The 12413-nt window shown below is 42.6% G+C and overlaps 1 protein-coding gene across 4 annotated transcripts in view; it reads right to left on the bottom strand.

Annotated features, from left to right (window-relative positions):
* The window catches only part of ARFGEF3 (ARFGEF family member 3), a 174088-nt gene that overhangs the window by 103391 nt on the left and 58284 nt on the right, over positions 1-12413 (bottom strand). For all 4 annotated transcript variants that reach the window (XM_045865618.3, XM_045865620.3, XM_045865619.3 and 1 more), the window contains exon 5: positions 4471-4539. In XM_045865618.3, coding sequence (XP_045721574.1) covers positions 4471-4539 — 69 coding nt within the window. The remainder of the gene's footprint in view (positions 1-4470; positions 4540-12413) is intronic.

The following is a 12413-nucleotide window of genomic DNA, read 5'->3' as shown; positions in this document are numbered from 1 at the left end:
GTGACAACTAGAATCATTGAATTGGTAGCAGGTCTTCAGCCTTAATGGTTTTAAACTCCCCGGGGTAAAAGTGACACTAAACGAAACTATAAACACATAAACATCAGATCATCTGATGCTAGCATAATGCTCAGAAAAGATAAACTGAGTATCAATACATGAAGATACCCAAGAAAGTGGCACCTGCCTGACAGTCACTTGCATCTATGGTCACAAAAAAGTAAAATTTATCAATACTTCTGCTTCACATGTGAAAACACCATACAGCCATTTTTTAACTAAGCACCATGGTAAAGATCCAGGGTGGATGAGACTCCTAAGAATTTCAGCTGGTTGCCAATATTATTATGGCAAGATCCTACTAACATTTTCTAAAACTGATAGGAGGAAGCAATATACCATGGTGGTTAACAGCCCATATTTGAAATATAAAAAGTCTGAATTTGAACGTCTCACAGTAGAAACTTGGACAAGCAAATTATCCTCGTTTTTCTTGGGATTCTTTATCTGTCTTGGTTGGGGTAAAGATGAGAGGAGAATGTACAAAAAACACAACTTACTGACATACCCTAGGGACTCAAAGGCTAGTAACTACCATTATTAGCTGGTTACTATTATTAACCAGTGTTTTGCAATTGAGGGATGAATGGATAGATGGAGTGAAAGAGGGAGGACCCTGAAACTAAGAATCTTAAAGAAAAAGAATGGTCTTTGAGACAGACTTTGCTTGGAACTTGACAAGGATCAAAGACTCGAAGTTTCCTATGAGTCAATTAGATCAAACCAGCAAATATATATTTATAAACAAGGCTTTCTCACTTTGAAAAATCCCACAGAGGAGCCTTGAGCAGCCATGAGAATACATCCGGAATCTTTCCAATGGAACATTAACCATTTTCAAATTCACTCCACAGAGCTTCTGGCTATGGCTTCTCTTCTTCCTTTACCCAAAGACTTTGGCAATTTTTACTCCCACAGCTTTTTCCAATATTAAGGTAACTACCCTTGGAAAACTCAACAGCAGATCTGCTAATTTGGGCATCATACTAAGAGAAATCTTGTCTAGCTTTCAACCAATGACGAGAAAGATTATGTATCCATAGGGAGTTTTTATTTCTGATTATTCATGAAATTGAACAGAAAACACATATTGCATATTTCATAATTACCCACTTCCAAATTTGATGATATGTCTTATTCCTCCTGTATCATGAAAAACCGTGATCTGAAAAACTTTCATTATTACAGTTTACTTAAGCAAGTTAAAGTTAGACATACAGATGAAGGCTTTATTTACCTTTTGAGTGCTTAATGATCCTTTAATAGTTTCAACAGTGCCTTGGGGAAATGGCCTCATTTTTCATAGTTAAGTACACATCCCCATTTCCTGATCAACAGGTTTCAGGGTAAACACTGTTTTTGAGTAATAGTCACTGTGCATCAGGGTAAAAAAGAAGAGAATGTCTGGATTCTTTCTCAACATTTCCACAGGAGTTTCAAATGGCTGATTTTAAGGTGTTTTTATAAATTGTTTCCCAAGCTATAGCAGAAGTGACAACAGGACATTCTTTTTTCATCAAGTTAAAGACTTATTTTTATGAAAAGTTCAGATACAACTAAGAAGGCTCCCAGAAGCTAAGTGGTGGTTTTAGGCTGAGAGGTCCTGCTTTCAAAACCGAGATGTAGACCTTCGAAGGCTAAATGAGCAGGAGAGAAGCACTTGAGAACCTGCAAAATTACTGCACTTAAGTCTACGGAACGCTATCATTTTTTGTGGCAGTGTAACTTTCTTACATAGTTAATTCTTTTTGTTGATGCAAAATCACTTCTTAAGTGATTTCTATGGTACGAACTGAAAGGCTCTGAGCTGTTTTGCAAATTTGAGGAACTAGGGCCAGTGAGAAAAATGTTTATTCCTCTCTTGTGGAGCTAATGTAAACAATGATTTCAGATGGTTCTACTATTATTCTTTCTTAAATTATCTATATATGATTCATCTAATAATCTAGTATTTGTAACTCCGGATCCATATGCTTATAGTTATAAATTGTTGCTATGCTTTTCATATAAATAGATCTGCTCATCCTGTGCCAGATTACATAATGGTGACCCTTTCAGGGCCCTGGCCAGATCGGCACTGTCCAGTGCAATGTGGACATCATCAGCAACCTGCAGCTCCTAATGGCAGTGGCGTGAACTTACTGTGAGGATGGGTCTGCACTAACAGCTTCTTCCATGGATTCTATCTCCCTTGCCCAAATGGCAAAAGCACACTGCTCACACTGCTTTCACAGAGAACAAACGCAGGCCCAGGGAGGTAGCCACGGCAACACCGCAGATGGGTGGGAGGTGGTAGAGCTGGGATTTACATCCAAACAGTGCTCCCCCAGAGCCCGGAGCTCCCAGCCGGGGTTCTTGCCGCTAAGCTCTATATTGCTTTGGGGCTGAATTTTTTTTTTTTTTTTCAAAAAACGAAAAAAAAGCTTTGTTTTTCCTTTATAGGTTTTGGTAGAGACCACTGTGTTTTGATATTTTATTCTATCTGGAAAGGCCTGCTGAGTCTCTACTCTGGTTTCTAGCTACCCTCCGTAAACAGCCTGAACTCGGGCAGGTCAGGGTAGTGTGTCCACTGCTCAGGAATGACATCTTGATAAGGTTCTCATTCAAAAACTGGTTCCTGGGAGGACGGTAAAGGCAACCTTGTCCTCTTCCTCCGGAAAGCAGCTTGGGAACTCCTGGTAGCTCTCCTCCCCTCTTGAAGATCCTGAAACAACCTGTGCCCGCCCACCCCCAAGCTCCATCAGTGGTGGGGGTGTGGGGCTGGCTAGGCAGGAACAGCTGCACTTCCCTTCTTGCCCTTCACATGGCAAAGGGCTAACAGGCTACGCAGATGTCAACCTGTTTTCTTACTCTAATCAGAAACCACATTTGTCATTTTAAAAGCAAACTGACATGGGGTACCTAAAATAGTCCAATGCATCCAGAGAGTAGGCTGGTAATCGCCAGGGGCTGAGGGGAGGGCAGAGTAGGGAGTCACTCTTCAATGGGTCTGAAGTTTCAGTTACAAGAAATGAATAAGTTCTAGACACCTGCTGAGCAACGTGGTGCCTGTGGGTAACATTACTGCATTGTACACTTAGAAATGTGTTAAGGTAGATTTCAGGTTAAGTGTTCTCACCACACACACAACAAAAAAGGGAACCTGCAAATAATAAGAACACACACAGGTGTCCCTTAAAAATCAATTGAAAAAAATTACTGACAGCTATCCTACTTCTTTACTTATATGGAGTAAAACATATAAATAGGTTAAAGAAAAGTGTTCTTTCTACCTATATAAATACACATTTGGGAATTTATATTGTAGTTAGAGGTCAGCTAAATGATTTTCTCTTAATCTTCACTCTTTAATGCCACACAATACCATAGAAGGCACATGTAGAGGCCAATATAAATACTACTCATGATAAGGTTAACTATGTGAATTGATGGATATTTTAATTAGTTTCATTGTGGTAGTTATTTCACAATGTGTATGTATATCAAAACATCGAGTTGCAGACTTAAAATATATAGAATTTTTGTTTGCCTATTATATCTCAACAATGAGAAAAAGAAAAAAAAAGAAAATATGTGCAAGATGCTAAGTATCTACCTGGTATACTCAAGAAATGATCATCACTGTAAAAAATAATACCCATGAGCGCTTAAGGTTAAGCTTTCTTTTTCTTCCTAATTTCGGAATTTAGAATGTCATTGCCTCTTCGAGGTCTGCACATGTACTCCTGTCAAAACACATGAATTCTGAAGATACTCTTTTCAAGAAATGGAAGGAAAATTATTCCAAGCGTATTAAAGTATAGCTTTGGAATGCTAATGTTTCCAAAAGCCAGAGGCATCTGCCAGGCATTGGAGAAGCCAAGAATTCTGTTGGACATACTCTTGGGAGTGCTGGAAGGTGCACAGTTCCCTAGCCTGCAACACAGATGGGAAAGAGAAGGCTTTCCAATGATAGTTACAAAATGTGTTCATCGGGCTTTAGGAGACAGGCCTGGAATTTCATCAGTAAATGTCTCTCTCACTCTCATACCTGGTTTCTTAAAAACCATTTCTTAAAATCAAATGTTTTTCAATTATTCTTCATAAAAATAGACTCAGAAGGCGAAACGAGGCACAGCACCCAGGTGTAGCAGCATTGGGAGAACTAGTACTGTTATTTCCATTTTAAAACCTCAAATGAAGCAAACCAAAGCATGCAGAGCATCATGACCAAGGATGGCGGAGCCCACTGCCTGCTTCCTACAGATCAATTCCTTAGTGGAAACTCCCCAAGGTAATGATCAGAGAAGGGCTCACCTCACTGCTGGGCCTCAGCTCCCCCCGGGACTTCTCCCAGCCTGCAGGGAGGCAGCTGTGAGCAGGCAGAAAAGGAGCAGAGCACGTGCATGCTGGGGAGGACTGGGCACTCACCTCTGCAATCTTCAGCACAGCGCTCCCGTTCAGGTCAAATGTCGGGGTGTAGGTGATGCAGAGTAAAACCTTTAGCAACCAGGAGGTGAGGGAGGAAGGGAAGGGAGAAAGGGTTAAAAATTTAGAAATAAACAGAAATATGGTTTCACATATCATTTGAGTAGCCCTGTTTTTATGACTCCTTTGCTCTTTGCTTTATTTTTTTTAAAGATTTTATTTATTTATTTGACAGAGAGAGAGAGAGAGAAAGAGAAAGCACAAGCAGGAGGAGCGGCAGGCAGAGGGAAAGGGAGAAGCAGACTCCCCGCTGAGCAGGGAGCCTGATGCGGGGCTCGATCCCAGGACCCTGAGATCATGACCTGAGCCAAAGGCAGATGCTTAACCGACTGAGCCACACAGGCGACCCTCCTCTTTGCTTTATCTCATGTTTCTTCTCATGCTACTCACTGCTCTCTAATGAGCGGCCACACATTGCCCAATAAAACAGAGGCTAATACTGTAATAACTAAGGGAGCTACCCTCTCCCTCCAGGGAAGGGCCACTGCAAGACTGGGTCCAGAAAGAGCATTCCTCAGCAACTCTAGGAGGTCCGTCCACAGTGTTACACACGGTGTGTGAATTATCTAGGTTGATCCTTCTAATAAATGTGATATTATCGTCCTTATTTCCCTGATAAAGAAACTGATGCTCAGAAAGATTAAAAAGCCACTAGGACCACACAAGTAACAAGCTGTACAGCTGAGATTTGAACCCAAGTAATCTGACTCCATGCCCTGAACCACCATGCGATCTGTCCCGTCCTCTTCCTAGACCCAGGCGTCATTGTACTTTCTGCTCCTGTCCCCTTCCCAGATCCCCATGGGATTAGAAAGTCTTTAACAGGCACTTTCCCCTTCCCTCCTATAACATCCCCCCAGATGCTGCCCAGCATTTACTTATTTATTCGTCTCAGGTGACCCTTCTTCTACTAGATAATGAGTTGGTGACATTTGTAAGATCTTTAACGACCACTAAAAATTTCACTTTGTACTTGCAGAGCTATCACAGAACAGACTGACAAAAGCCTGTGGCATTTTAAAAATTGTTTCTAATTTTGTAGATAAGAGGCGACACTCTCCCTGTCCCGTGCTTTGACTTCTGGCCGTGTGACTTTTCTCCCTGCTAGTCCAAGATAGAACAGTGCTGGTGTCTGCTCCTTGATCTCAAACCCAACACCTGTGTCCCACCAGCAGCTTGGCCTGTCAGTGGGGGTTGCCTGCGGATGTTTCTCATCTGGTTCTGCCCAATTCATGAAAGAACGTTGAAGCCTCGCAAATGTACCTAATTCAGGATATGCACCTAATCAGCAGAGCAAAAAGTGCAATTGCCAGATGGGCCGAGGAATCTGTCCTAAGCCCTCAGTCTTAGTTACTGGCCAGGCCACCCGAGGAACAGCTGCTCCTTCAGGGACAGCAAATATGCATGTGATTAAAGAAGGAAAAGGGGATTTGGGCCAATTTTAGTCATGAGTTTAGATAAGTTCATTGTGGGTCTGTTCCTCAGTCTTTTGATCCTTAAGGTGCCTGACACCCAAGAGTCAACTCCAGATAAAGACTGTCCCATGCCAAGCAGCCTGACAGAGAGATTGTGGAAAGAGCTGCCCTAAGTCCTCATGTTTAATGACTATCTTTGGGGGTTGGGGCTTGGCGGACAAGAAGTGACGAAAGCTGAGGAGAGACAGCAGTGTCACCAGGACCTAACTGGACTTGGGGGGAGGCCATGTCTTCTAATGCCTCTGTACTTGGTCATTTGTTCCTCATGTGGCTCAACTGATTGGCTTCTTTTAGGTCTTAAATGTAACCCTCTCAGAGAGGCACGTGGCCTCCTCTGACAACAACCCTCTCTGAATGGCGTGTCCCATCCCTTTGTTTCATGACTTCAGAGCACGTGCCAGTCTCATAAACAATGGACTTATTTACTTATTTATAATCTTCCTGTTAGACTATAACATTCATTAGACACCTGAAAGACCCTCAAGGCTTTCTCATATGGTGCTTTCTTACTTTGAGTTTTTGCTACCTCACACAGCTACACTTTCTTGAATTTTTTTCCCCCACCATGATTTCTGGCCGGTGGGTGGGAGGTTATGAGAGACTGGTGGAGATGGGAGACGGCTTGTCCATCTGGACTCCTGGGTTTTTAAGTATTTACAATAAAGACTGACAACTGGCAATACTTTACAATATGAAAATAATGGCAAATATCTGTCTAAACTGGTTAATTATTAAGGTTACTTATAAGACTGGTGATCGGCTTTCTGCCTTCCATTACTCCGTACGTTCATATAAGGTGCACAAGAGTGGATCTGGAAAGATGCTTCCAAAAACCAAACCAGCTTTCTGTGAGCAAGAGATGCTTTCGGGCAGAAAGGGCTGGGGGCAGTGGGACCAATACCAATGGGGACGTCTTCATGAAGGGCATTGAGTTGGTGGTAGTTGGTAATCAAGGTTCTCTGGGGAACAGAGGATCGACGCCCTCTGCCACAGGGAAGCCAGTAAATACAGAATGAGGCCTCCCAGCAACAGTCTGAAGGAAGCTGAGGATCTCTGCACCCAGACAATTCTGATAGAGTTCAAAAGATCTTTGAAAAAAGACTCTCCACACCTAATGTCTGGCCACCAATATCCAAAGACTCACTGAGCTATTTGCAAAAACTAAGAACAACAAAAAATAATGAAGGGGAAGCTAGCTCCTTAAGCTGAGGTAGAGTTTCTTGTGTTGGAAACACAGCAGGTTTTAAATATAGTGAGGACAGTGCTCATGGGCCCCTATGACTCACACGGTCTCTATAAAGAGCACAGTGTCCAGCAAGGATGATTCAGTAGACAGAAATGACTTATTGAAAACAAGCAGTTGAGAAATGGTTGATGTGCCCAATGCCTAGCAAGCATTAATTCACTGGATTAAAACAAAGATTGGGTGTAGGAAATTTATGTGACTTCCATTGCATCATGAGAGGGCAGAAAGTTCAGGTTCATATTCTGAGCACATTGACCTCAAGGAAAACAGGAGCAACTAAACCCTGAGGGTGACTCCATTCAAAATAGATCCCTCACAGGGTCATTAAAGCTTACTGACTACATCATCACTGAACAGCAGGAACTTGAGTGATCCGCAGCATTTCTCAATCCAGCTTGCTGGCACGGCCTCCATCAATGAGCTACGAAGATAGGGAAAACAGGCACAAAGTCTTCCATGAAATGGGAAAAATCATTCCAAAGACTAAGAAAAATCCCAATCATTAAAAAAAAACAATCAAATAGGTACTGTTACAAGAAGCAACCCCTCAATTTAAAATATGTATAGAAACTTTGGGGCACCTGGGTGGCTCAGTCAGTTAAGCGTCTGACTTCGACTCAGGTCATATTCTCAGGGTCCTGGGATCAAGCCCATGTTGGGCTCTGCCCTCAGTGGGGAATCTGTTTCTCCCTCCTTCTCTGCCCCACCCCCAACTTGTGTGCCACTCTCTCTGAAATAAATAAATAAAATCCCTAAAAAGTAAAATAAAATAGGTATAGAAACCTTGGATAGAAAAAAGATGGTACCAGAAAGGAGAAAGTGAAGCTGATTTACTGTAAGAACTGGGCACAAGTGATAAGAGTCTGGAAAACATGGTCACGTCAGGAACAGAGGGGGACAGATGTGGACAGATGTGGACAGATAATGATGAGGAGCATAAGGTCACAGGTGTGCTCTTCTGGATTGGCCCTCTCCCAAGAGCTTCTCATGGCCATGATTGGGGTTTCTTCATCAGGCAGACCTGGCCCTGGGACCGTATCATGACAGAGCAGGTGCTGTGATGTCAGAGCTAAAACCCTACTGTTTCAGTCACACGACTGTGGCATGTGATTCAGCGCCTAATTGCTGTGTGACATCATCCTCTATCCCCTTATCTGTAGAATTCCCACCCCACCTCACGAGGATATTTAGAGGAATGAGTACCCTAAATGACGGCTTAAAACAATAGTGTACATTGGTGCATATCCAGGGCTGTCTTCTCACAAAGGCTAAACAAGTCTCCATTTGATGTAACCCATGTGGCCATTCTAACATAAATAATTAGGTACATTTTAAGTTAAAAAAAATCAATCAGATTACCCACGTTCAAAAGCATAAATCTGTTGGGATCTGTAGTCTACTACTTATTTATCACTGCCCTGGATTCCTACTGCTCAAAGTCCTCATCATTCCGATGCGTCTCTACTTTCTCCCTCCTTGACGGTCTCCCTTTCAAGCTTCACATCAGTTCAAGGCATGACTCACTCAGAGTCTAATGGCTGTGGAGTCACAGATAGAAGAAGCAAGCACAATCCTGGACATCGAGAAAGCTCATCTCCTGGAGAAACTGGGCGTACTGCATTTGAGGGCTACGGCAGTAAATGCCATTGCAGTTGCGGGGGACAGAACAATTCTGAAGGCTAGAAGACATTGTAACTTGGAGAAGAGAGACTTCGCAGATGAGATGACACATGGGCAAAGCGCTGATGCAGGAGAGGACAGGGAGGGAAAGGCGTACTAAGCACAGGAAATGTCACACGCGAAGGTAGAAGCTAGAGATGGTGCTAGAGAGGTAGACTGGAACCTTGCCGCACATCAGTGGAACTGCCCAATGTTAAGTGTTTTGCACACATTGTTTTAGGCTGGTTAGGCCAATAAATCACAGCTAAAGAGGTGCCAGGGCAAACTGTAAATTGGATTGATAAAAGCAGACACTTCAGATGTAGAGGAAGTTAAAGACAGATCCTTGTCATTCCAGTGACAATGAATTGACTGGGGTGCATTTGGCGAAGGGATGCAGGGAATTCCCACACTGGGCAACAGTCACCCATATGGGAAACCTTGTATCATCCCACCGCTGTTCTCCCCACCTACTTGCTACCACTCTAGTGGATTGCACTGATGTCTCTCCTATCTCCCCCATTCCCATATTTTTTTTCAAAGCTTTATATTTAGATATTAATATAGGAACATATTTCAGAGAACAGTGATATACTTTGTTCAAAATGCATAATATATTACTATTACAGATGTGACCATCAGAATGGGCAGGAAGTGCAAACAGCTTATTCTATAGCATTTCTTTGGAGAAGCTTAAACATATCACTTAAACCTGTGTGCCCTCTCTATGCCTCATTAGATTTATAAGCTTCTTAGGAGTAAAGTCTGACTTTTTGATGCCCACCATGTTTAAGGCACCTTGCCAGGCCCCGGGAGGTGTGGCGTCCTGGCCCATGCTCACCCCCTCCGATGCACTGTCCACATGAGTGATGACCCTCACAGAGTTTCAATGAGACTGTGCACCTTCGTGCCTGGTCATTACTGTAAAATGTGTAGACAACGTGTTAAGACAGCCCAGTCACACAGAAGAAAATTATCCTGGGAATCTGAGCGCCAGAATCAGGTTGGTATGATTTGCTAAAGGCAGATTTTGCAAACACATAAGGTAAGAATCCTAGAGTTTCTGATGACTTGGTTAGGGTGACCAGAATTTTGTAAGCCTCCTTTCGGGATGTCCAGCCACCTGCCAGGACCTCACTCTGGACAGGGAGAAAATCATTGCTACTAACCAGAGGGCACCTCCCATGAGACTTACGGAACAGTTCTCCTTCCTGAGATCTCCCGCTCTGCTCTGCTGAGAACCTACCTTTTGCACTCAACATAGTAAATGGTAACTTGCCTCAGATTTAGGATTCAAAGATCTCATTTCTGCCAAGGTTCCAAATGAGTCCTCCCCAGGACGTCTGCAATTACTGGAATGAAGAAGTGATTCTTGACCTTCATAGATAGCAACTGCATGTCTGCTTTATGTCTAACCATGTGCTTTATTCCTCAGGCTCCCAGTCATGTAGTCAACAAATATTTATGGGTGTGTCACTAGGGATCCGATCTAATGTTGGTGTTGGGCATATAATACTGAACCAAAAAGACAGCCTGATCTGTGATCTTGCGGGGTTAACACCTGATGTTGAAGACCATCATAAAATAACAGGTTGCAATAAATTGTGATGGGTACCGTGACTGGGAAAATACACTGTACGCTGGGCAAGGCTCTCAGGGTCTAACTCGGAGCATACTAGCTGTAATGCTGCTTTCATCTTTTCATGGATCTTTAAATTTAACACGTTGTAACACATACCACTAATAAATTAATCCTAGGGAAGAAGACACGGGTTCCATCAAGAAGTGAGCTGATTTGGGGGAGTCAAGGCACATTGAGGACACAGGGGCATATTGAATGAATAAGGAATTCTTCTTTTCCTTTTTCTTCAACTATAAAATTATCTTAATTTTCATATGAGTGCATCTTGAAGTGACTGTAGTTTCATTTTTCCAAATACCAGATGTTATTTATAAATCAAACCAAACAAAATCCACTAGAGCTCAAAAAAGTAACTAAAACCTTGAGTACACCCCACAGAAGGCCTTACCTTTCCTGGTGCATGAAGAGGAGCAGACTCTCTTCAAATTCTTAATGCCAAGCGCATTTTCAACCCCGGTTCTGGTTCTGGCTGAAAATCTAACTTTGTTCCTTAATGCACATTTCCTTCTGGCCTTTCCTATATCTTGGCATGAAACTTCATCAAATTAAAAATGATTGCATAATTCCTTCTCTTTAGAAACATTCCAATTCTTTTTTTACTCTGTCAAATATGGCAAAAGCAAGGATGGAAACTTCAGTGTTGAGCATGGGAATTCTGAGCCACAAAATGCCTTTCCATTCAGTGCAGGGCGTGCCCCACCTCTGCCCATGCAGCCTCACGGGGTGTGCACTGCTGACAGTACACCTTGGCCATGAACTAGAAACGGACTCCCTCAGGGTCCACGCACGAGGAACAAAGCAGACTCCGTCTTCTGGAGACGGGCAGAATGGTAGAATGTGGATCTTCAGAGTGGGGATGGGGGCAGTCACAAAGTACATACAGAACGTCAGGGCACATTTTCTTATCTAAATTTAAAATGTGGATGCCCAAAATTAGCATTTTTTTCCTTATTTTGATCAAAGTTTCTCAACCTCAATACTATGGACATTTTGGATCAAATCATTCTTTTTTGGGGGGTGGGTAGGGATTGTCCTGTGCATTGTAGGATGTTCAGCAGCATCCCTGGCCTCTCCCCTCCAGATGACGGTGGCAGTCCCAGTTGTGACAAGCAAAAATGTCTCCAGACATTGCCAAATGTTCTCTGGGGGACAAACTAGTCCCCAGTTGAGAACCACGGTTTTAGATCATTTATACCCCACCCGCCCTGTGAATATAGCGGAGAACCCCTACAACATTACTCTGCTTCCAAGAGTCTCAGAGCTAGAATCCAGGACTTTCAGAGGGCATCTGGGATGACCCACTGATCCTTCACTATGCTTCAGAGATCCCGGACTGAAGGTAACAAGAGGTAGTTGAGCTACGACCCCAATCTTTATTTTGATTCAAAGAAAATAAACGGAATTATTGTATCGCATGAAGCCTCTACCCTTAGGACTTAAATTGACTTATCTTAGGCTGAGGTGACAGAAAATTTGAGAAATCACTTTTTGGTTCAACTTGCCCACATTCTGGCAAATGGCTATTCTGAGATATTTTTTCAGTCCATAGAATATTTTGCTAGTGTTCCTGAGTACCCAGTTTGGAAAACATTTCTAATTGTTCACTGGCATATGGTCATGTCTTTTCTAGCCTTGATTTGTTACCACTAGTAGTAAGTCTGATAGTCATTCATATTTATCAATATGCCCTTAGCACCTAATTCTAGGAAATACTGTACCAGTGATAGCTGTAAAAAAATTTTTTTTGTGAATATTAGATTATAATGAACTTGGCTAATTCACTTGAACAAATAAATAAACCATTCTTATTCTTCATTCCAAACTCTCTCCCTTGGCAAGTTCTCGTAACTCTTCCCTCTAACTA

This window comes from Mirounga angustirostris, unplaced genomic scaffold (genome assembly GCF_029215605.1).
Source record: "Mirounga angustirostris isolate CCGP_5_RB_7025 unplaced genomic scaffold, mMirAng1.0.hap1 SCAF_8, whole genome shotgun sequence".
In the NCBI taxonomy this organism is placed as follows: Eukaryota; Metazoa; Chordata; class Mammalia; order Carnivora; family Phocidae; genus Mirounga; species Mirounga angustirostris.
The sequence above is the reverse complement of the archived record's forward strand: the minus strand, read 5'-3'. Positions and strand labels throughout refer to the sequence as shown.